Source organism: Miniopterus natalensis, chromosome 15 (genome assembly GCF_054644295.1).
Source record: "Miniopterus natalensis isolate mMinNat1 chromosome 15, mMinNat1.hap1, whole genome shotgun sequence".
In the NCBI taxonomy this organism is placed as follows: domain Eukaryota; kingdom Metazoa; phylum Chordata; class Mammalia; order Chiroptera; family Miniopteridae; genus Miniopterus; species Miniopterus natalensis.
This window is the reverse complement of record NC_142095.1, coordinates 5,461,439-5,486,773: the sequence shown is the minus strand read 5'-3', so window position 1 is coordinate 5,486,773 and position 25,335 is coordinate 5,461,439. Positions and strand designations below refer to the sequence as shown.

Here is a 25,335-nt window from a genome sequence, read left to right as displayed (position 1 = left end):
CACGGCAGCAAAGGGGGTGAGCTCTGGAGTCAGCCAGACCGAGGCTCTGTGACTCAGTGGCTAGGTCACTTAACCTCATGGCCTGAGCAAGCCGCAGAACCTCTCCGAACCTGTTTCCTCAACTGTTCATAGGAGTAAAAAACAGTAATGCCCTGGGGGGGTGACGACACAGTCAGATGTGTGTGTAAAGTTCTCGATGAATGGAAATGGCTCGTGAAGGATTGATCTGCGGAAGAACCAGCTGGTGTCTAGAATGGGATTGTCTTTGGTTGAAAAGAAGGGAAAGTTTAGGGGAAGATGCATCCCAGATGCAAACGTCAATCCTGGGACCCCAGGCCTGTGGAGGAAGGAGATTCAACCAGTGAACTTGGAGGATTTGGGGCCCACTGGCAGAACCTGCCTTACGGTGCGGTGCCCGATGGAGTCCGAACAAGGTGCCTGCCTCGCTGCCTTCGCCATGGGCTGTGGCTCGGGGCTGTGCCGCGGGATTCAAGGCGATGGATCCGACCAAACCAGAAGGCGCTCTCCCCTTCCACAAACGACAAAACCGTGGCTCGTGGAGCCTGCGACTTGCGTGAGACTATGACGGTAAGTGATGAAGTTTCCTGACCCCCAGTCTGTGCTTGTTTCATGCAGAGTGCCCCTCCCCCTACTTTTAAGGAAAGCCTGGAGCTGCTGCCAGGCAACCTTGAGCTCAGGAGGTGAGGTTTCTTCATTGTGAGCCCCACACAATGAGGAGAGTTTGCTCTCCCTTCCTCCTGTGAGAAGAGCAAGCAGAACGCATCTGTCTCTGGGGCTGGGACCCCATCTGACGCCTAGAGGGAGGGCCGCTGGAGGCTCCCCGGCAAGCTGATGAGTCTGAAGACCGGAATCTGGGGCGACCAACAGTGAGCCAAGGGGAGCCCCCCAGGGTGCTGGCGGGGAGGGGAGAGCCTGGAGCAGCCAGTCCTGTGGGCAGAGGCCTCCGACCCGAGGGCGAGGGCGGGCCAAGGACTGTTCAGAAGGGTGGGCCTCCCTCCAGACCTCCTGGGAGTCCCTGGTCGGCCCACGTGAGGGAGGGGGCCCAGGGTTAATGAGACCCCGGGGGGAGGCGGGGGCGGCCAGGCCCGCTGGAGTCATGGGCCTGGAAACCAACCCTCATGACTCACTTCCCTGCCCCTGGAGCCCTGAACTTGAACTCCAGCTCTTGTTTGGCCTCTGGGAGAGAAGCCTGCGCCAGACACCCAGCGCGAGCCACGGGTATCGGCTGGAATATTTACCATCTCTGGAGGGCCAGTTGTGTGCCAACCCCTGTTCTAAGTGTTTACCGCTGAAGGGGCCTTGCTCAAGTCCACACTCGAAAAGGTGACCGAGCCAAGATTCTCCACATTGCTTCCCGAAGGCCTTAGGGATGCGAACCAGCCCTGGAACCTCTTGGGTTTTCCCAGACAGTCCCGATTTCTGATGTTGCCTCCACTTGTCCCCAAAGTGCCCTGCGAGGCTCACACTTCCTGACCTGTGGCTTGGAAGATGCTCGCTGTGGGTGCACACGTGGGTGAGCACTGCCCCGGGGTTCCCAGGACCCCGTTCAGCCCGTGCCCTGCCCAGGGAGAGGCCTGGGCTCTCTGGGAGCCTGGAACTGACCACTCCCCCAAAGCCGTCACCTCTGGCAGACAGACCCAGCCTCCTTTGGGCCCCATCAGTGGGAGCTAGAGGTCAGGGGGTAAACTTGGCTCAACTCCACATACCTCTGGGAACATTACGTTCCGAGGGCAAGTGGGGACACCTGGCCTGGGCCTACAGTCACAGTGAGAGTTGCCCAGCATCACAGCCTGGGCAGTGACCTCCCCAGACCATTCTTTCCACGCACGACAGAAGAACCCCATCTGGACCACGGAGGGGTGGTCCCACCCAAAGAGAAGGCACCGAGCCTGCTTGCTGGAGCTGCAGCCTCGTGGGCTGCCCTCAAACCAGAGGAGAGCCGGGCCTGGGAGGGAGTGAGGTGAGGGGGTGCAGTGGGCATAACGGACGCTGTGGGTCAATGGGGGGGTGGGGCTGCACCGTGGGTGATGTCCTTCCCTGGGTCTAGCATGTCATCATTAGGGAAAGGGCACCTCCCTTCCACTAGAAACGCCAGGGCGGGCCAGAGAGCTTTGTCGGGAGGTCTTCAGAAGGGGCAGGACACAGCTGAGAGAGGGAACCTCGGCTAGCGTCACCAAATATCTCCATTATCTGTCGAATATTATCTGTTGTCAACCTCGTATTTGTCAACATCTTAGTTTCCAAGAAATAGCTTAGTTTTCTATTCATATTTTAGTTGACTACTATCATGGACCGAATGTGTCTCCCCTAAAACTTCACACGTTGAAACCCTGCTCCCTGATGTAATGGTGTTAGGAGGCGGGGCTTTGGGAGGCAATTAGGCTTCGGTGAGCTCATGCGGGTGGAGCCCCCGTGAATGGGATTAGTGCCTCGATGAGCCTCACAGGAGTTTGCTTCCTCTGCTCTCTGCCACGTGAGGACACCGGGAGCCGGCAGGCTGCCCCCCAGAAGGGGGCTCTCACCGGAACCCGGCCACGCTGGCACCCTGATCTCAGACTTCCAGCCTCCAGAACTGTGAGAAAGAAACCTCTGTTGTTTATAAGCCACCCAATCTATGGCACTTTGCCACAGCAGCCTGAACCGAGACAGCCATTAGCATCCTGGTCGGCAACAAACATCTAGGTGTCAGCTGCCCTCCAAGTGGATGTAGTAGACCCGTTAGTCACCAGTCACTGCATTGTTACCGGCAACAGCCTAACCGTGCACCTGTACCTGACGGGCCTGCTAATAGGTTGTCTACCAATCATCTTTAGCAAGAAAACATTTTAAATCATCAGCCAACTGATGATCTAACTATAGCGTAGAAACCCCTAAACCTCAGAGGGCTCACACAGCTGTTTCTCACCCCCACAGTCTACTCCTCAGGAGAAGGGAGCAGGGAGGAAGTTCTGTTCCCGAGGGAGGGGCCAGGATGACGGAGGCCCCACCGTCTTTAGCTCTTGGCTTTCAAGGTTGCCCCGGACATTGACATCCAGCCCCCAGATACGGGGAGAGAGAGATGGACATTCTGAAGGAGTTTTACGAGTCATGCCTGGAAGAGGTACGTTGGCATGTGAGTTATTTTGAGCTGAAGGCAGTGGAGACCCTGCAGGCTCACTACCTCTCCCCTAAAGAATTTAAATGTGGGGCCTTGCTGGTAATGAGAGTTATCAGCAGAGATAACTTTTATGACCTATCTATAGGGCAGGAAAGACTTCTATCACCCTGCAGTGAATGACCTTCCTGCCCTCTGAAGCCCCCAGGGGCCTCATGTCACCCTCAGCTCAGAAGGTCTGAGGTCCCTCACTGCCCCTTTCCGTCTCTGAACCTTGGTGCATGGAGGTCTCTGACTCCTTCGTGTCTGCAGGATTCCCATACATATGTATGTAATTAAATTTCGTCATTTTCTCTTGTTACTCTGTCTCATGTAGATTTAATTATTAGAGCAGCCGAAGGAACCTAGGAAGGTAGAGGAAAGTTGTTCCTCCCCCCCACGGGCGTCACTTCTACTTTCTCTTGGCCTGAATTCAGTCACCTGGCCTCGAGGGCCTGGGAAATGTGGTCCCCGCTGGGCAGCCACTTCCCAACCCAATCCTCGGTGGGCAGCCTGTCACCTCTGCCACCAGAAGAATCCTTTTTGACAAACTCTTGATTGTCTGTGTTACCTTATTTATCTTCTAAATATCGCAGCTGTCTGCCAACACCGGGGTTCACAGACATCTCCCGAGTGGCGACTGTGTACCTTCTGAATCTGTGCGAGCTGCTGACGGTGGCTGTGAAATAGCTTCTAGTCACAGGCTCTTTCCTGCCTGCCCTGCTGACAGGCCGCCCTGCCCTGCCCTGCCCTCTGCCCCAGCCCGGCCTCGCCCCACGGAGATGTGTGAAATCACAGACCCGCTTTGTGCCTGTTTATAAAGGACTGATTTTAACTCCAAACGTTTGTTTATGGGTCCCCACCTCTCTCCACTCTCCTTTCCTCCAAGAGACTCACGCATCTGTTTTTGGAGCCGGTTTGGAGTATTTTTTTGGTCTGGAGGGTGTGGGACACTTTGAAAGGTAGAGAAAGGCGAGCTTCCCAGATGCCCTCGGGCAACCTGGGAAATTCTTCAGATTCCTGCCTCCCCAGAGTCGGCTGTTCGCCGGGTGGACGTGACCCGTCCCTGAAAGCTGCACTGTGATTTGGTCCTGGAGACTTATACCTCACCCCACCCCACCCCAACACGCATCCGCACACACAGCACACCTACAACACATGGTCACACACACACACAATACATACACATATCACACAACATAGAACACATACACACACACACCACACACACAAAACAGAGCACACACATGCACCACACGCACCACAGTCAGGGGCCTGCTTTGGCGAAGGCACCTGGTTATTTGTTTTGCCTGATGGAGGGTGAGCCTCACGGCGGCGAAACTGGGGCAGTTGCGGGGGGCAGATCAGTCCTGAGGGTTAGTCTAAGTCACAGGTGGGCAGTTACACAGGAAGGCTCCCACCCTCGCCTGGGCTCAGTGGGACAGGCGAGGTGTCAATTACAGGGGCTCAGTTACAGGGCGTCAGTGAGGGGGCTTGGTCCCTGCCCTCCGAAGGCACCCACCGTGGCGGGAGCACACTCGGCGGCTGGGAGCATGTTTCCCGCAGCGCCTCTCGCCTTAGGGGCCTACACAGCAGGTCAGGGTGGGCCGCTCTTACTCAGATTTCCTGCTTTACGCGTACGATCTGGGTGGTGTGTGTTTTGTTCAGTGCAGTGTGATCACAAATGTAGGCTCGGGTGTCCACAACCACAGTCAAGATACAGAACTTCCCTCGCTCCGAGGGCCCCGCACCGCCCTGTCACAGCCACCCCTCGCCGTATCCCCACCCTCCCCAGCCCGGCAGCCGCTGGTCTGTCCTCCAGCCCTGTAAATGTGTCATCTCAGGATGCTATGTGATGGAATCATACAGCGCGTAACCAGCCCTTGGGACTGGCTTTTCCACTCAGCACAATTCCCTTGAAATCCCTCCAGCTCGTTGCGTGTATCAGTCGTTCACTGCTCTGCGTTCCCGGGCCCCAGGCGTGCCCGCGGCCCGCACATGCTGTGGCCCGGCTAGGCGCTCGGCCTCGAAAGGGCAGCTGAGTGGGTTCCAGTTCCGGCTGTTATCAGCGGAGCTGCTAGAACATTCGTGTGCGGTTTTTGTGTAGACATAGTTTTTATTTTTCGGGCTAAATGCCGAGCGCAGTCGCTCGGTCAGGTGGTAAGTGCGGGTTCCTGGCGTTTTCTGAGCCCCCTGGCTCCCTTCTGCGTCCAGCCTCCCGTTGGCTTCGGCAATGGATTCTTCCATTGGATACTCTGTGCTCCAGTTGAAAATGTTCCAGTGGGTTTTTTTATGTGCGTTTTTATTTTTCTGTTGAATTACTCCACATTTTATTATATTTGTCCATCTTTTTCCAAAAATTCTTTATCAGATTTAAATAGTTATTTTTTAAATCGCTTGTCTACTGATTCCAACATCTGGGTTACCTGTGGGCTTATTTCTATTTCTTGCCTCTTTTTTCCTAATCTCCCGGCACCCAGAATCCCTGGTTAAGGTCGACAGCATCGTGTTCCCCACCCCAAACAAGCAGAACTGCTGACCGAGCCCCAGAGCCCTTTGTGTTCTTCAGGGTGAAGTCACATGTCACCTCTCACGTGAATGTGGGATTCGCCAGCTCGTGGAGGCACCCAGGGTGGGAACACGCCGTTGCTTAGGGGGATGTGGTTTACAGGCTGGGGCTCAGGGGCAGCACTCTGCAGCGGGCGCCACGGAGGCATGGGGGTGCAGTGTGCCCCTCCGGCGAGGGCATTTGTGTCTTTTCACAAGGGGATGGAATAATAACTCCAGTTACGGACGGGCATTGGCATAAACTGGGAGTAAGACTGACCTTGCCCTCCAGGCACCAAACCCGGGGGCTGTTTGCGGCTCTCCCATCAATTCCACTGTGTTGAGTCCTCTGAGAGGCTCCTACTGAGAGATGTTAGGCCTGCAAGAGGCCTACGGGAGAGAGCGCCTGCGCGGAGTGGGGAGGGAGGTGGAAGGAGTCTTGGACGTCTGTCTAAAGCAGTCCCTTGGTCAAGGCCACCTGTTGGAGGCGCCCGTCTCGCAGGACGGGGCCTGATCTTCACAGCCCTGCCATGGTCAGTTGTGGGCTAGGAGCGGCCTGTGGGAGGCGTGGCCTCAGCACACCTGGGTTCACAGGGCGACATCGGGGGCATCAGGCAGTTGTCCTCTCTGCAGCAGGCGGTCACAAGGCCTGCCAGGTGGGTCCAGAGGGCCAGCAGTCCCCTCCAGCCCTGCATCAGCTCAGCGCCTGTGGGGTAAGAAGCCTGGGCCTGAGGGGTCCCCGCGAGGCCAGTTCTCCAGTGGGCTGGGGCTGCAGGAGGGAGGCAGATGTCCCCACCCAGGCCTCCCTGGAAGGTCACCCAGGACCAGCCCACAGCACTAGGAGTTTTAGTGAAGCACTTTAATGTCAATGAGGGTGGGATGTCCTTAGTGGAAATCAAACCCTGAAATCATTTTTAACACAAAAGGCCCATTTATTTTGACAAGGAAAAGAAATAGTGGCTCCAACCAGCCCCCAGATGCGGCGGGCGCCCTGTGGACGCCTGCGGAGTCTTAGGGCCCTTCCATAGCTCTCAGAGGGCTCTGAGCAAATCTTTCTCATTTAAAAAAAAATTTTTTTTAAAGGATTAGAAGATCACGAGTATTCCTGACATCTCAGTGATTCCCCATTTGAGCTCTCCAGTAGACTGGTTGAGCCAAATTGAGAGAGCATGACACAGAGCTTTGGCCCTAGGGCTACATTTTTATCTCCTGAATGACTGAGGCTTAAGGAAGGGGAGGAGAGCCTGTGCAAAGATGTCAGCAGATGTGAAATCAGGCGACAAAAATAAGCAGGGCACTCTTCCTTCCTGTGCCCTGTCCGAGGGGCTCCCACTCGCCAAGGGGCGGCCACTTCCCCCAGGTAGCAGGTGAGGACCTGCCCACACCCAGATCCTCGGTTCAGTTTCTCCAGCAGCCTCTAGGGGGTCCCCAGGCTGCCCTCAAGCTGCGAGGGGCCCCTTTCATAGTTTGCACCCCAACCATGTTGACTAGTGGAAATGTCACAGGCAGTTTTTCCTGTTTGGTGTTGCTTTACGAATGTAGCACAAAGGTGCCCAGGTCCTCTGGCCTGGAGTCGCCCACATCTTTATTACCCATGAGAAGAGGTCCAGCTGCCCCGCCCGGGAGATGGGGGAAGTCACGGCCCTCCCCACGGAAACTGCGCTGCTCACCTCCCCGTGGCGAAGCCCACCGAGCCTCACGGTCAGCCCTGCCCTCTCTGCGTTTGGGTCCTGGCCCTGAATTCCCCCGTGGTGACACCGCCTGCCCAGGTGAGCTCACTCGGGCTCCTGGCTCAAACACCAGTGGCCCCACCCGCGTCCAGCCGGACCGCCCTGGCCGCTCGGCTGGCTTCTCTGCCTGTCCTCTTGCTTTTCCCTCCACATTTCTCTCCAAGTTTGCTCCGGTTCGGTCAGTGACCCACCACCTGCCGCCAGCCCTCCCAGTCGCTCAGTGTCCTCAGTACAAGGGCGTGGCTAACAGAGCCTGTCTCCTGAGTTGTTGGGAGGGTTGACCAGTGTCACGTACGTCGAGCGTGGAGAGTGGTGCTGAGCACAGAGCAGGTGCTGGGACGTGTTAGCGACCATTGTTCTTGCTGTGACTCATCAGGGACTTGGACGCCCCCTCCCCCCGTGGGATAGTAACCGGGGAAGGCAGGGCGGACTTCCTTGCTGTCCATGAAGAAATCTAGCCAGCCAGTTGTTTCTGCAGCCTGGTGGAATTCTCGAGAACATGCCTGCCCCGTGGCTGTTTCTCCGCAGTGTGGTTCGCACTCGCGTCACAGCGTTTCTAAGTCACCCATTGCTGTGGCACGGTAATAGCCAAAGCATGGGTGCAGGGGGCTGGCTACAAACGGCATGACTCACCCAGAGAGAAATATTAGCCGGGCGGGTGCGTGAAATGATATGAAAGGATTTCCAAGGGCATTTAAGTGCAAAAGGCAAGGACAGTGCAGTCTTATGCTCTGTGATGGTGGTTGGTTGTCTCTGGCGGGGCCACTGGTTGCCTAGGGCTCACCTTTTTTATTAATCCCCATTGGTGTTATTTAGAGAGAGTGAAAGGGAGGGGGAGGGGAGGGGAGAGAGAACTATCGATTGGGATTGAACTGCCACTGAGGCACATAACCTTGACGGAGAACCAAACCTTGTGATCCGCAGGCCAACACTCTAACCACTGAGCCAAACCAGCCAGGGCTATTGGCACCTTTTGGATTTGAAGCCATATATATGAATTGCTTATTTAAAAAAAAAGAGAGAGCAGAGACTGAGCTGATTCAGAAACCAGCACTCCAGTTCACTGTCCTGCTAAACATCTGCTCTCGAGCAGATGGCCCGGGGAGGGCCTGGGCTGGGGCCGGCGGGCAGCCTCCCTCCCCTATGGGTGTGTGGGGAGCCACGTGGGGCCCTGCGGCTGGGCACATGCCTCCAGCTGGGTCTTCCTGGGTGGCGAAAGCCGGGGTGGGGGACAGAGACTGGGGGAAAGTAGGCCCAGCTGCCTGGCACAGCCTGCACACGCTGCCCATGGTCGTCCTATCTGGGTCTGGCCTGGGCAGCTTTCCAGGACAGACAACGGGGACACAAAGCCTCGTTATAAGCCCCAGGAAAGGCTCTTCATCGAAGCTGCTGGTCACCATTCACAGGGCAGTTTCACAGTGGAACTCGGGGCAGAGCAGCCCAAGGCTCAGGAAGCAGATTCGGAGGGGCCAGGGTTTCCTGGGCCGCTCTGGGCATCCGTAGGGTGGAAAGAGCCCAGAGGAACCTGGGTTCCTAATTCTGCATCCCTTTGCTCAGCTAAAATATAAAGATCCTTTTCAGAGCTCTCCCTGAATTGGCCCGCCAGCTTCGGGACACACACACAGCATTGTGTGCAGGGACATTCCCTGTAGCCAGCAAAAGGGACAGAGAGGTCCTTTCAGCTAACTGCAAAATAAACAGGGTTCTGTCCAAAGACAGGGCCCTTTGCTTCGTGGGCTCCTGGTAATTCATAGGCTGTCTGAGCACCATTTACTGCCTACAGTCTATTGCATTAGGGTTTTTCAAATGCCCTTTAGCCAACAATTCTTTACACACACCTATATGAAAAGCACATATGTATGCATGCAATCAGATATTCTTCAAATATCCTTTATACATTCAAATATACATGCACACATGACTAGCAACATAGATGAAATACCAGGTAGATCAAATATTTAGTACAAAGTACGGAATAAGTTCTACAGGTTTACAGTGACCTACAAAGTTAGAGTAATAACGTAGCCTCCTTTCATTGTTTCTCCAAATCTGAGTCATCCTTCAGTCCAATTAATTCTTTCCACTTACAGATGGTAATAATTGTACTCCCTTTTCTGCTGTGACTCATTCATTCACTTACCAAGCATTCTGAGGGGCCCTGCCACGAGCCAGGCACCGTTCTGGGTTCCTGGGGTGTAGCAGTAAACAGTGTGGTCAGCGCCCCATGGCCTGAGGTGTCAGATGGGGACAGGGATGGAGAGAGGGGACTTTCTGGGGAAGTGACCACTGAAACCACACCTGAAGGTTATAAGCCAGGGAATCACATGATATCTGGGGTTCTGGGCAGGAGACATGGCAACTCCCTTGCTCACTCCAGTTACATTGCACGCACTTGGCCAAAGCCAGCCCTGGTTAGACCCAACTCTCAACCCACCACACACCCACATCTGCACAACTGAACGTTGGCTACGGAAAAGCATGCCACCGTGCTGGCTGGCCTCCTTGAAATTCATGCCCAGAGCCTCAGGGTGGAGGGTGGGAGCCTTCATGCTTCCATCACACCATGCTTGCCAGGCCACTCACTCTCTCGCTCCCTAGATGGCCGGTCCCCAACAGCAGCTCGCCCGGCTCCACCCTCAGCTAACTCCTTCCTATTTCCTGAGTAATCTGAAGAGCGGCCTACCTCTCCAAGATCCAACACTTGTGTACTTACCTACTTCATTCTTGCCCAAATCCTTCCCATCTATTATCATGGATGAAATCTGCGGTGGTGCCCAGCCCCAGTCTGCTACTCAGGCACCTCACTCCAAAAACTCTCTTCTCTCTCCCACCCCTCCCAACCCCCATCTCACTGGATCATCCCATCAGCATCGAAACATGGGGTACCTTTCCCATATTAAAAAAATAATCTAAAAACCCTCTCTTAACGGCATTTCCCCCTCTATTCCACTTTACCCAACACAATTCCTAGGAAGGGTTTGCTTAGATGGCTGTCTCATGGGATGCCATCTTTATAAACTGTTTGGTAGAGGCATAAGGTCCTCCCCTCACTAAGACGGGATGCGCCAGAGTGGTCAGGAAATATGTGGCTTTTGAGTGTTAGGTTTATTGGTGGAGGTGGTGTGGCTGCTTCTAAACCTGAGTGGGAGTGGGGTGTAGAGTCCATAGCTTCTGCGTACTCCAGGCAAGTCAAGATGGGGGCGAGGGGCAGGAGGGGACCAAAATGTATGGACCTAGGCAGCTGCCCAGCTAGGATGAAAAGGGAAGACTGATTTGTAAGAGGCCCTGGCTGAAGTCTGTGGCTCCTGCCCTGGGTTCCCAGCTGTTAGCACTGAATGCCCAGGAAGCTGGCCCTGGGATGGCTTTGTGTTCCCAGTGCTTCGTCAGCTACATCCCCAAAACTCAGGGGTCAGGCAAAATGGGCCACAGGCTTCCACTCTGATAGATGCCCTCTGGCTGTGTGCCCCGTGGGTCCCTGCCACGGTGCTCTGAGGAAGCATAGGGCTTGGGACTCTAGATGAGTGGTTCCCAAGTGTGGCTTCTGAGCCAGCAGCAGCATCACCTGGAAACTTGTTAGAGATGCAGGTTCTTAGGCCCCACCTAGAGCTGCTGAATCAGACACTTTGGGGTGGGTCCCAGCAACCAGTGTTTTAATATGTCCCTGGGGAATCCAATGCATTGGGGAACCACTGACCTAGGCCAGTTCCGGGCGGAACTGCTGCTGCTGGCTCCAGGACCTGCTTTGAGAACCACTGCTCTAGAAATTTCATAAGCAAATGACTCAGTTTATGAGTAATCCTGTTATTAACTAACAAGTATTACTGAATACCTAAGGGGACAATAATGTTTAATAATGATTATCTCTGAACAAGGGGATTGTGGGCAACTTTTTAAAAAGCTTATCTCCATTCAAAGCTGTTATCATAAACATGTTACTTTTGTAGGTAAAAATTTAAACGATTTTAGAAGTAAAAATACCTTACTCTAGTACACTTCTTTACAGCAGTGCCTCTCAAACTTTATTGTAAAAATACACCGCTCATCATCTAGGAGGAGGTGACCTCAGCAGAGATGGGAAGGATGAGCTGCTGAGAAGTTCCAGGTGAGGCTCTTGGCCCGCGGGGGAAGCTCCTGCCGCTGGAGCACAGGGCGGAAAGGCCCCCAGATCAGTTCCAGGGACCCCGCGCAGGAAGGCCAAGGTAGGGGGCCAATTGCCATCCAAGCCCAGGCTCAGCATGGAAGCTGTGCCCCAAAAAAGGATCCTACGGAAAGTAACCTCCAAGGGTGATCTGATCGTAAATTCTCAACTATGCAGGTTGTGGAGGTAATCATGCACTGGGCGTAGAGCTGCTGCTTCTTTTTTTTTTTTTTTTTTTTTAGCGCTTCTTTAGTAAAAGGACTTTCTTTGCCTTAGGCAAGCCCTGTCCCTCTTTCGGAGATTCTAGATTGACGTACCTTTGAAATGCCCCTTTTCAGACCCCTCCTTCTAATAGCTGCCTCCCTTTTCAGACCAGACCCTTCTAGAGGGAGGTCACCGTCTTCACCCTCCTGTCACCCGATCCCGCCCAGCGCCCTCCCACCGTCCAGTTTTCTTCTTCGGTTCCCTCCTGAATTCCAAACGCTTAAAAGAAGCTGCAGACTGTCATTTTCTTGGAAACATTCTCTCAGGCTGTTAAGACCCTGCTTCCAGGCATATCCTCTGTTTGGCTCAAGTTAGTTTTTATAAAAACTCTCTACAGGTTTGGACGTTCGGGGTGACACGTGTCAGCAGGGGGGTGCTGGCCTGGCACCGGCCTCAGCATCACCAGGGGCTGCTGCGCAGGAAACGAAACCGCGCGCGGGGCTGGTGCGGGAGCCCCGGCCAGGCGGGGGCGCTCAGGAGTCAGGCCCGCAGACCCCTGATTCCCCTTCCCAGCCGCGCGGATCTCCCCGGGGGTCAGGAGGGCCCGCATGAGAAACAGGCCAGCAGGGCGCGCGTTTCCACTGCGCCCCCGAGGACCCCAAACCCGCGCGCTGCGGGCACGGCATGACTTCCCCCGTTCGGGGGACCGGGGCTCCGTCCACGCCTCGCCGGTTACGATGGAGGCCTGGGCGCGACCCCCCTGCGCCTTAGGCTCCCCACCTGCCACAGAGGACGCGGGGCCAGGCCACGGGCGACACCCCCGGCCTCCCTCGCGCGCTGCGGGCAAGCTGAGCGGCGGGCCCGGCCCGGCCGGAGGCAGCGTCCACGGACACGCGTGGGGCTGGCTTCCCGCCCGGAAAGCTGGGGCCCGGCGGGGCGAGGAGCGCGCGCCCTCGGGACTCCCGCAAACTGCGGGCGGCGCGTCTCCGGGCCACGCGGCCCGCGCGCCAGGGTCTCCGCTCGCAGGCCCGGGCCCAGCGCCGCCAGGGACGGGGCGGGGCGGAGCCCGGGGCCCGGAGCCCCGCACCCGCGGGCGACGGCGGAGGCAGCGGGAAAACCCCGCGCAATCCCGGCGCTCGAGTGCGGGACACACCTCGAGGCTCCCCAGCCCGGGGGGCGGGGCGGGGGGGCCGGTGGCTGGGCCCCGAGCCGGGGCGCAGACCTGCCCCGGGGCGCCCGCGCGCCCGCCTCCCGCGCCGGCCCCGCCCCGCCCCGGCCGCGCCCCCGCCCCTGGGCCGCCTCCCCGCCCCGCCCCGCCCCCGGCAGGCCCGGGACGCGCAGGGCTGGCGACCGACCGCGGGGACGGCGTCCGGCGCGCTCACTTCCGCGTCCCGCCGCCCGGCCCGCGCGCCCCGCCGCCGCCGTCGGACAATAGGCCGCCCGCCCGGCCGCCCAGAGCTTCCCGCGGCGCCCGCCGGCCCGTGCCCGGGGCCGCGCTGCTCGCGGCGCCCGCCGGGGTCCCGGCTCCGGCCCGGGGCGAGCGGCGGGACCCAGCGCCCGTCCCGCGGCCTCTGCGCGCCCCGGCCGCGCGCCTCCCCGGCCCCCCGGCGGCCGCTGCGCGTGCGTTTCCGAGTTTGGTTGGTTGCAGAGGATGTGATTTCTTTTTCTTTTTTTCTTTTCTATTCTTTTTCCTTTTATGATTCGAAAAAGAAAACGCACGGTAAGCTGGGACAGGGAAGCGCCCCATCCGCCCCACGTGGACACTTCCGAGGGCAAGGGGAGCTGGAAGGCACCTTGGGCCGCTTGGTCTTGAGGCCTCAGCTTGGGCCGAGCTCGAAGGCCGGGGGTCATGACTCTCACTCTGGGCAGGTGGAAGGTTTTACTTGTTTGGGGCTGGACTTGAACCCCCTGTTCTTGGCCAGCATCGCCCCCACTGCCCTCTCCAAACACACCCAGACGCTGCGGACCGGGCACCTGGCCTAGGCCTCCCCGCACGTCTGCAGCATGGATAAGTACGACGACCTGGGCCTGGAGGCCAGTAAATTCATCGAGGACCTGAACATGTATGAGGCTTCCAAGGATGGACTCTTCCGAGTGGACAAGGGTGCAGGTAACAACCCGGAGTTTGAGGAAACACGCCGGGTGTTTGCCACCAAGATGGCCAAAATCCACCTTCAGCAGCAGCAGCAGCAGCTCCTGCAAGAGGAGACCCTGCCCAGGGCTAGCCGGGGTCCTGTCAACGGTGGGGGCCGCACAGGCCCACAGGCCCCCCGGGAAGCTGGTGCGGGCAGCAAGCTGGCCCTGGACGGTGCTGCCAAGCCCCCTCTGGCTGCCTCCACAGTAGCTCCTGGGACAGCCGCCCCCACCGCCGCTGCTGGGCAGCCCTTGTACCCGCCCCAGGAGCAGAAGGCCAGGCCGTATGTCCGTGGCACAAGGCCTGGTAGTCAAGACTGTGGTTCCAAGGAGAGCCCAGTGAGTTCTGAGATGTCTGCTTTCCACGGGCTGAGCCCCTGCGAGGATCCTTCTTGCCTCACCCATGGAGACTATTATGACAATCTCTCCTTGGCAAGCCCAAAGTGGCGTGAAGAACCAGGAGTGTCTTCCAGCATCAGGCTGGGTGGAGGGAGTGGGTGGCCTGGCGCCCCAGGCAGTGACCCATCACCACCCAAACCCTCCAGGGACCCTCACCTGTACCAGCCGAAGCTGCCCCTGAGCTCCAGCAGGTCATTTGAGAGCTGCCAGGATGGTGGTGCTGATGGCCTCAGGAGCGAGAAGCCAGCCGGTCTTTGGACCACTGCCTCCTCCCAGTGGGTAAGCCCTGGCCTTTCCTCCCCAGGCCGGGAGAACGGGGCTCTCCTGGCGCGCACTCAGCCCAGGACCCCTTTCTCAGCACCGCTGGCCCCGAGCTGCCCCAGTCAAGGAGCTCTTCCAAGAACAAACTTGGGGGTGGGGACTGAGGTTTCAGGCACCATGCCCAAACCAAATGTGCACCCTCAGTCCTGGTTCCAGGATGGGCCCAAATCTTACCTTTCTAGTTCTGGGCCGTCATCTTTGCCAGCCAGCACGGACAGTTTGCAGCTGGGTGCAGCCCCTGGGCTGGGTCCCAAGCCTGGCTGCACAGACCCTGGCATTGGTCCCAGGCTCAGCCCCACCAGCCGTGTCCATCCAGTGATGTCCACCCCGCTTGAGTTATCTTGTAAAGAAGGTCCCCCTGGCTGGTCTGAGGGCAGCCTGGGGTCTGTGCTCCCGGAGAGCCCCAGCGCCCACAGAGTGAGGCTGCCCTGCCAGACCCTCACCCCCGGCCCTGAGCTTGGGCCCTCGACTGCCGAACTGAAGTTAGAAGCCCTCACCCAGCGCCTGGAGCGGGAGATGGATGCTCATCCGAAGGCCGATTACTTTGGTGAGTGAGAGGCTGCTGTTTTAGTTGCCCACAGTGGGTGATGGGGTAGCCACCAGGGATGCTGTAGCTCTCCTGGAGTGGCCTGTCTTTTTTTTTTTTTTCTTTTTTTCCTTGGCTTCCTCTTTTAGCTGCTTCTTCTGATTCAGAAATTTGAAAGCATCCCCGGGCAGAAAGCGGATCTTGCAGCAGCTGGGGGTTACCCATGTGCGAAGGGTGAAGCCGGGTGGGACGGCTCATGACTGCTTTCAAAAAGGGAAAATGCTGTGACTTTGGCTTTCAAGGGTTTCAGGTGTGCTTTGGAGCCTCTCACAGTGATGGGCTCACTCAGGACTTGAGTGGGAGCAGCTTTCTCGGGTCCCCATAACCCGAGTGGTGCGTTGATAGTTGCTGGGCCAGGCAGGTCTGGCTATTTGAGGACCAGCGGTCAGGCAGGGGCTCCGTAAGGCCCAGTGTGTGTGTATCTGTCTGTCTGTTTGCAGGTACTGTGTGCAGTTGAGGCACGTGTCACACTAACATGAAATAATTGTTCTAGAGCAGTGCTTCTCTCTCTCTATCCCTTCCCCTGGGAACTGGTTAGAGAGGCAAATTATAGGGCCCCGCCCCAGAAATTGGGGTGAGACCCAGCAATCAGCATTTTCACAAGCCAGCTGAGCGCTCCTGACGTTCAGGGAAATTTGAGCCCCGTGGATGAGCTGCCTCCTGACTCGGCCCCCCACTCCCACCCTGGGTTCCAGCCAGCAGGCAGATTGCTGACAACAGGGTGGAAGGTGCTCCTTTCTGGTTTCGCTCAAACTTGCCGATTTTATTCCGTCCTCTTTTTTAAACCGCAGACTCTTGGAGACTTGCAGCCTCCGTGGAGTAATGATGTGGCCGGCTCGGCGGAGACCTAACTCAAAGACGGCCTATTTTTAGAGGAGTCTGAGGGTTGTTTTTGTTTTTTTGTTTTACATTTTTGAACTCTGGGTTCTTGGGGTCACGGTTTCTCCCTGTGAGGCCTGAGAGCCCTGGGAAGCTGAGTCCCGCTGGGGCGACCGCTCTGCCGAGTGAGGTGGAGGAGCCCAGTTCTCCCTGAGGGCGGTTCTGTCCCGAGGTGCTCGGCGGGTCCGAGGCTCCTGCGGTGGCACCGTGTTCTTGCTCCTGCTGAGAGCCTCGTGGTGACCGCTGTCACACCGCGCGGGGCAGTTACAGGTCGGGGTGACTTTGGTGGTTTATGTTTTCGAGCCCGTAGCATCAGTTTACTGAATCATCTCTTCTCTGCAAATTCCCCCCTTGGGGAATAGTGCTTAGCTGGAAATACTGTGGGTTTTAAAATTGGAACTTCTGTTTAATTTTTCATTTCAAGCTCACTAAACAAAACAACAGTTGTTTTTTTTTCAGGGAGGCATGTTTACACTCCGAATCGGAGCGTAGATATTAGCTAACACCATTCATTCAATGCTTAGTTATTTGTTTTTTAGTGTTTTTAAATCCTCATCTGCAGAAATGTTTTTACTTATTTTATCCTTTAAATATGTTTTTATTGATTTCAAAGAGAAGAAGGGAGAGGGAGAGTTGAAACATCAATGATGACAGAGTCCTTGATCGGCTGCCTCCTGCACGCTCCCACTGGGGATCCAGCCCGCAACCCCGGCTTGTGCCCCGACCGGGAATCGAACCGTGACCTCCTGGTTCATGGGTCGAAGCTCAGCCACTGAGCCACAGCGGCCGGGCATCCCTCCTGGGGTACAGAGTGAACAGGACGGACAGAAACTCTGCCTCCCAAGCAGACAGTGAAGTAGAAGCCGGGAGTTGAGCAGGATAAATAAGCCAGTTTCAGGGGGAGAAGGAGCTGGAGGAGGGGATGGACCCGCGGGGCAGAGAGGGTTCCCTGTTTAAATCAGGAGGTCAGAGAAGGTGCCTTCCAGAAGATGGCATCTGAGCAGAGACTTGAGGGAGGCGAGGGAGGGGACCACAGCCTGCCTAGGGGAAGGGTGTACTCAGCAGGGCAGAGGGCCAGAGCAGAGGCCCTGGGGCCTGGGCTGTGCCAGCTGCTGGGCTAGACACTTGACGTGGACTGTTTCATTTACCCGTCGCAGCAACCCTAGGACGCAGGCTCTATGGTTATGTCGCTGTGCTGAGGGGGAAACTGAGGCTTGGGGGGTTACGTTACTTACCTGAGGTCTCACAGGGGATGCTGGGCGTGGCTGGGACGGGAGCCCCCAGGCTCAGCCCCCATGGCCATGCCTCTCCCCCCAAGCTCAGATGTGAAAACCTCATTCATTCGTATATATTTATGGCTTTTGAAAAATTGTGGTGAACGTCAGGGGCATTTAGCACGTTCATAGTGTTGTGCAAGCGCCACCTCTGTCTATTCCCAAACATTTTCATCGCCTCAAAGGAAGCCCCCCCTCCATAAAGCTGTTGCTTCCCATTCCCCCCCCTCCCAGCCCCCAGAAACCACCAAGCTGTGTCTCTCTAGATTTACCTATTCTGGATATTTCACGTGAAGGGAATCTTCCTTATTTTTTTAACCGCATCATTCACGTATAGACAATTCAGAAGACGCGGAAACACATACAAAATCATGAGCCTCCTTCCCACCCCTGCCTAGCCGGGCGTCCTGAGTATAATGAATATGTATATATATCTGCCGGTGGCAGGGGTACACGCTGTCACCTGCTCTTTGCCTTCGCCCCTGAACAGTGTGTCTGGGCAGTTGTTCTGTACTGGCATGCGTCGAGCTGGCTTGGTGTCACCACCGTGTGGATGTGCCCCGGGTCACGTAAGCAGCCCTTGTGGAGGACCTTTAAAGGGGCCGCCTGCAAGGTGCAAGCGGAACTGTGGGATACACTCCAGGGGTGGGGTTGCGGGGCTGGGGCTGTGTGTCCTTCAGATACTGCCCAGGGGCTCTCCTGGGAGCTTGTGCCGGGGACCCCGCTGCCCGCCATGGGGAGAGGCCCTGCCCCATGCCTGGTGTGGCACTGAGCTGCCATGGCTCTGCTGTGACCGGCTGTGTGGCAGAGGAGAATGCCTGCCCTCTGGGCATCCGGTGGTCAGCTCTGGGCCACGCGAACCCTGGTCTCTTCCAGGCCTCCCCCATCTGCAGTAGGAGGGGGCTGGACCAGCTGAGGGCTCGCCACACGGACGCCTTCCCTCCCCTAGGTCTGGTGTCACTGGAAAGATTTTGTCTGCCCAGCGCACTGCATTTGTTAACAATGATGAACTTGTACTTCCAAATAGAAGAATATCTGCAGACCCCGGAGAGAGTCAGGGTGAGGCGATTGTCGCCCTCGGTCGTCGTAATTCTAGCCAGGAGCAGAGCAAAGCAGGTGTGTGGGCTGGTTACGTAGGCCCCTTCCTGGGACAGACGCGGGTGTCCTGTGCATATCTGACATCGTGGGAAGAGCTCGGGACTCCCTGCTGCCACCTTTGGGAACACTGAGTCTGCGACTCCTCAGTTTACAGTTATTGATCAGCTGGCCGCCGTGGATCCTTCGGGCACTTTCCATGGCCGTCTTTGTAGGTTTGTGACATCATGGTCCTTGGGAGGCATGTGTCCCTCCCCCCGCCCCCCCCCCCCCCCCCCGTTCCTTCTCCGGGAGGCCTCTGTGTCGTTCTGTCCACGAGGAAGGAGTTAAGCACAGACTCGATGCTGGGGAACGGCGCTGGGTTCCGGCCGTCCAGGCCTCGCTCTTGGAGGACGCGGCCGGTGCCCTGCTGCTTGTCCCCTGTTTGAACACTGTTTACAGCGCAGAGGAAGTGAGGAGGACATTGTGCCTTTTGTTTAATCTTTCCCGCCTTTTCCTCCGCGGTGCCCATTTGTCTTCGTCGCGCTGGGCCTCTCCTCCCTTTCCAGGGAAAATACACAAACAGCCACAGGCTGGGCTTCCAGGGAGGCCGAGACAGGGTTTAGCGGACGGGGGCTCCCTCGGGCGGGCTCTTGGGACCCTCCCCGCAGAGGGAGCGGAAGGAAGTGGATGGGCCGAGGAGAGCCTGGGCCGACCCCAGTTACCCCCAAATGCCAGGCATGTCAGTAAACCCGAACCTGGCGCTGAACTAGGAGGCAGCTGAGGGTGATCGGCCCTCCGGCTCTGTCTGAGCAGCCGGCGTGACCAAGTGCGATCGCCTTGGAATTCACCCAAGTTCCTTTTGGAGACATTGTGCCAGGACTTGGACCCAGGCATCCAGTGCCATGAAAGTACATATCTGATCCTCCGGGTAACGTTTGTGAGTGGCACCCAGGACTCCTGTCCTGCCCGTCTCGCCCCACAGGTGCACACCTGAGATCCGGGGACACCCAGCCCTTTAGAAATGGGATAACCTATGTGCACTTTTGTTAGTAGGCCAGGTAATCGTCCCCTCAAAAGCCAGAGGACATGTGTCTTTTAACTTTTTATTGATGTATAATAGACATATTATGGATGCTCCCAAAGTGGACACACCCACGTTACCTGCACCCAGATCAAGACACAGAACGTGACCAGCACCCAAGAAGCCCCCTTACCTGTGTCCCTCACAGTCACCACCGCCTTTGAAAGATAACCGTCGTCGTGACTTCTGAAGGCAAATATGAGTTTTTAAGCAATTGTGTGATTTGAAGTAACTTCTGAAACCTTAAGCAAATTTAAAAACATTTCGTGGCAGGTTTGGGGATGAATGGACAGCGTGGGGAGTCAGAAAGCAGATCGGGCTGCGGTGGCAGGAGCGGTGACGTCAGCGTGGCCAGCACTGTGATGTGGCCGCCCCTGTGTGGTCGGTGGTCAGGGCTCGGATACCGTTGGCCGCCTCTGTTCTCGGAAGGGGTGGACTTTGTATTACCCTGTGCCCCAGCCCCACCTGCCAGCTCTGTCCACAGGATTGCTCTCCAGAGGTTTCGTGGGGAGGATGGTCAGGCTCCCGCACTTTGTTCAGAGAGGTGACACCCGCGAGGCGCATGGTCAGCGTCCCTGTGCTCTCAGCACCGGTGCTGCAGGGAAGGACACCAGAGGGTCAGGCTCAGGCCGTCGCACTTGGCCGTGACAACGTAGTTTCTCACTGTGGCTGAGCTCCCTGCGCTCACTGGCCCCTGTCCCACCGGCCCGGTTGCTGGCCCCTGAGCTGTGTTCTTTCCCACCACGGGGTTTGTGCCCTTGCCCTTCCCCAGCCAGCGTCCTCTGGCCAGCACGATGCTGCCGCCTCTGATCCCCTCGGGGCAGCGGGTCTCCGGCTGTAACACTGGTGTGTCCTGACATCGGTTTCCCACGGTGGCCGCCTGGTCCCTCAGGCCTTCTGAGGTCCTCCCTCCTCAGGATGGTGTTCCTGCGCGCCTGTTCCTTTGGGACCAGGAAAAAATGTCTCGTGTTATCCATCTAATTCTCTTGCTCTCCATTAGTGATCCAGGGCTGAAAGTGACCTTTAGATGTGTCCATTCTTGCCAGAGATTTTAAAATTTATTTTATTTTATTTAAAATTTTTATTTTGAATATATCTTTATTGATTTCAGGGAGAGGAAGGGAGAGGGAGAGAGAGAGGAACAGATAGAAACATCAAGGATGAGAGAGTCATGGATCGGCTGCCTCCCGCATGCCCCAAACTGGGGATCGAGCCCACAACCTCGGCATGTGCCCTGACCAGGAATCAAACCGCATTCTGGATCCTAGGTTGACGCTCAACTGCTGATCCACGCCTGGCCAGGCTTAAAAGTTGTATTTCTTTATGTGTGTTGATTTATGACTCCCACACGGGACAGGATTGTGGAGGTGAGGCATGCACCTGAGAGTGAGGAAGCCAGGCGTTCTGGGCCTGATCCCACCAACAGCCCACGTGTGACACTGGCGAGCTGCTCTTTCTCTGTGCTGAGCTGGGCGCCTCTCAGCCTGAAATTCAGCAGCTGTGGCTTGGGGTGCACTTGAGTGTCTGGATTTTAGCTGACCCAGTGACAGGGAGCCGGGTAGCTGCAGAGTTGGCCACAATGAGAGCCTGGGGAGGCAGGGGCTATACAGAATGATCCCCCTACCAGACCTCTACAGGATTACAAACAACTCTTTCATTTTCCATTGTAAGTGGTAATCACCTGTGCTGGAGATAGTCTAGAAAAGACGTACAGTTAAAACGAAAACCATGAGTCACTGGCATTCCTGCCGCCCTCAGAACAATCACTGTTAAGATTTTCTGCAGAAAGTTCCCAGTGCAAGACAGCGGCCGGGGCCTGTTGGGATGCGGGTTGCTGGATGCGTCCGGGGCAGTGGTTCTTGGCTCTTTGGCCAGATGTAAAAGTACTTTCTCAGCTAGAGGCAGGCCAGTTTGCTCTGCAGAGGGTGTGTGATGAAAGTGAGATTAGAAAGGAAACAATCAAACGTGGGAGCCACGGTGTTTACAGTGGCTGCCCACCCCAGAGGCCTTTTGAGACTCACTCTAGTTGAACTTGGGGCACAGCTGCAAGCACCGGCCATGTGGCTCAGTGACCTTGTTTTTGCTAGTATGTCCCAGGGCTCCTCTGTGGACTCCTGTCATGTCCTCAGTGTTGCTGGGTCTCAGTCTGGGCCATTGGACCCAGGACAGTTGCCTCGGGGCTCGTCACTGTCAGCGCCCCACATAGTGGGGGCTCCGTGGATTTCTGTTGAAGGAATGGAGGGGCTTCAGTTAGGGTGTGAAGGAGAAGGGCTGGGGTTATGGCTCTGAGATAGTTTTGCTAAAATCTTTTGAACAGTTGCTCTGTGCTGAGCACTTTGTAAGTCATCTCAGATGCATGAATTTGTTTCAGCCTCCCAGCAGCCCTATTTTATTATCTGCATTTTATAGATGGCAAACTGAGGTACACGGACATTAAGGAACCCACCTCATATGTTTTGAAGGAGCTTTGCCGAGTCCGAGATCTTAGCTACCACACCTGCTGCCTGCTAGCTCCTGGGAGCACAGTGGCTCTGACGAAGGGAACTTCAGGGGGTCTGTGGCCACAAGTAGGTCAGGGCTGAAATCTCCCCCTTTCTTTTGTGGAGCAACAAGGAAGGCAGGGCATGGAGGGGCACCTGAGCTGGCAGAGGAGCTGGATCCCACTCCTGGAGCTGGGGCAGCCCCAGGTTCCTCTGCAGGCCAGGGCCCCTCCCTGTAGGGCAGTGATGGAGCCTGACCGGGGCCTTGACTGCCCACCGCCCCTCAGGTCCCTGACTCCTCCTGTTCCCCTAAAGGGTGTGGGTTAGGGCACGGGGGCGGGTGCTCGAGGTGCTTGTGTGACACCCCTAAGTATTGTGGACAAGAATAGGGACAGTGATGAGGCCTTGGCCTGAGAGTCGTGGTCAACCCCAGGCTGTGTGTGAAGATGCTTGAAACCAAGTGTTGGATGGAGCTGTGCTTGGAGTCCATCTGGCCAACTGAACAGAAGCTTTACCCTAAAGCAAAACGGGCTCCAAGATTCCCGAGGCGCGTCGCGGGCAGGGCAGCACTTGCCAGTAAATATTTATATCTGCTCCAGGTTTTGTTTTTTATTTGTCCCCTCCCAGGGAAACCAGCTGGACACAGAAGCTCGGGGTCAGGGTGGATGGGGAGGCATTCTGCTCGAGTGTTCCAAGGGAATACTTACGGGTCTGCGGCCAGGTTATTTTAAGGTTTGAGAGCCACGAGTTTAGACTTGGCCCCGTTCCTTCCTCGCCCTTCTTGTTCTGTGACTCGCCCGTGCATGTCCCGGGAGAGCCAGGACCGCTTACCCCCGCTTACTGGAATTCTGTTGGGAGCATATCTTCCCCCCGCACACATGTATTTGTAGTATATAGAAAGTTCTGGAAGCCTACCATGATGCTGTCTGTCATTCAAAAGAAGGGGCCTTGAGTTTAGTGTGGGTCTCCCTGCAGTTGATCCTGGGGTTGCAGAGACCCAGGTAATTTGAGGACTGAGTGGACAAGGCACCCTCTCCTGGTGCGGGCCCTGAGTCAGGGTGGACATGCATCGCAGCAGGCTCGGGGCTGGACCGCACATGACGGTCATTTCAGCGTGACGACACAGTAGTGGGTTTGCCATTTGTTGCCCGACGCCCCTGTGACCACAACAGCAGCTTCCCTGTTCTCTGGAGCCTCCTGTCAGCTGACTGGGCGGTTTCCTTTCCGTGGATGGAACCCACGTGTGGCCCTGTTTGCTCACATGAGGGGCAGCGCTCGCCCAGGGGCCAGGGTGGAGGTTCGCATCTGCCGAATTGTCCCCTGCCCTGTCCCCCCCGCCTCAGTTCCCATTGCTTCCCGATGAGGCGGTGGGTATTGGATTTGGAAGGAGATGGGCTACGGCGGCCCAGCTGACAGCGGCCGCGGCTGGGCTCCGCGCGTCCGCCCACGAGCTGCCTTCGCCTTGGCCGCGCTGGCGCCCGGGGAGCCCGCTGCAGCCGGGCCAGCGCGGGCACCTGGCTTCACGATCCTGCCCTCGGTTCCCTCGCCCGGGGGAGCGGGTGTCCCGTGCTTGTTATAGTCCTGTTTGCTTTCCTGGGCTGCGGGGTGACCATGCTTGGAGGCAGGACCTGCTTCAGGCACTGGGGGGGGGGGGGGCATGTGTGTGTCCGTTGAACTTGGAAGAGTAGCCAGCAACAGAGTGGAGAAGCCCGGGGTGGCGAGGGCGTGGAACACACGCGTGTAAATGGACACACCCTGGGCGGCAGGCGAGGGGATGGCGACGGCGGGCACTCTTTTGAGTTGGCCCCCAGGCCATCTCCCTGAGATCATCGGGTCCCAGCCAGGGAGACCCTGAATGCCCACCTCCGTCCAGCAACGCTGCTCATCATTGGCCTGGCTCATGGAATCAAAACTGCGTGCTTTTGGGGGAAAGTTCAGCTATATGATCAAGCGGCTCTTAAGAAATGGGGAAAACGGAATAAAACCAAACACAGAAACAGCGACGAGATTCAAAATATAAAAACGCGGGGCCTGGACTGTAGAAGTGACTCATAAAGTGTAATAAAAAATTGAAATGTTTGCTTCGCAATAGTGGGCCGAGGCACAGTGAACGACACAGTGACTGCTCCGTGCTGTGCTCCGTGGTAGCTGTGACCCCTGTGCTGGTGTCGTTCAGACCCTGACACGTATCAGAGGCGAAGGATGAGCTTATGGGGCGAGGGCTTGGGCGACGTGGCTTTGGCGGGTGGGCCAGACACGGGTGGGAGTTGAACATGGGGGTTGCCGAACCTCCGAAGTCTGTAAGCGTGGCGATGTCCCGTTTCCTGTGCGACGTGAGAGCTGCCCGCGTTTTGAGGAGGAGGGAATTGTCGTCACGGCACGTGTCCTGCGTGACTCTCTGGGCGCTTCCTGTCTTGCTTGGCCAGGTGCAGCCCTGGAGTCCTGCAGCTGGGCTGTGGGCGTGAACCCCAGTGGCTCAGTGACTTTCCTACTGCGTCCCCATGGCCCTCACGGGCCCCGCCCCCATCCTTCCCCAGACCTTTCACCCACCTCTGTCCATCACCACATCCAGCTCCAAGCCCAAACCACCTACTCCCTCAACAGCCATTAAGGAACGCCTGCTGTATACACGGGACTGGATTAGGATCAGTGGGGCTGCCTTTGTGCACAGAGACTTATTGCCTGGCTCCCGCTGCTGGGATGTGGGATGGGAATGAGGTGGGGATGGGAGCAGGGAGACATGCTGGCTGGTATGCGTGTTCGTATCTGAGAAGACGTTTATTTGCCTTCTACAAAAATCAGAATTGGAGGAGCTGTTTGTGGGAATGAAAAGACACATACGTGTGTGGGCTCTGGGTCGGCCGTGGCCGGGTCCGCCCTGGGCAGACTGCTCATTGTTCTTGTGCCTCAGTTTCCCCATCAGGGAAATGTGGGTATGGTTGTTGTGAGAACTAAATTAATTAGCATGAGTCTGTACTGTCCCTTATGGGCGGCACCAGCCACAGGTAGTACCAGGCACTTCAAAAGGTGGCGGGCGGTCTCGGTTCAGGTGTGCTCTACCTGTGGAACAGACCTGGGGAAAAACGGAAATAGCTCATTAACATTTCAACATTGACTTTATGTTGAAATGAGAATACTTTTGGGTATATCGGGCTAAGTAAATACGTTATTGAAATTAGTTTCACGGGATGGATTTTACTTTTTACACGGCGGCTTGCCTTGTTTTTCTGTGGGGCGGGGCCGGGCTGTGGGAAGCGCTCAGAACGGGGCGTGGCACATGGTGACTGCTCACCCTACAGGCACTTACCATGATTATTTTCTCTAAAATACCA

General features: G+C 56.7%; 1 protein-coding gene across 1 annotated transcript in view; it reads left to right on the top strand.

Annotated features, from left to right (window-relative positions):
- The first annotated feature begins 13,363 nt into the window (after positions 1-13,363).
- The window catches only part of LIMD1 (LIM domain containing 1), a 39,317-nt gene continuing 27,345 nt past the window's right edge, over positions 13,364-25,335 (top strand). The window contains exon 1 of the mRNA XM_016196071.2: positions 13,364-15,173. Coding sequence (XP_016051557.1) covers positions 13,778-15,173 — 1,396 coding nt within the window. The 5' untranslated portion in view covers positions 13,364-13,777. The remainder of the gene's footprint in view (positions 15,174-25,335) is intronic.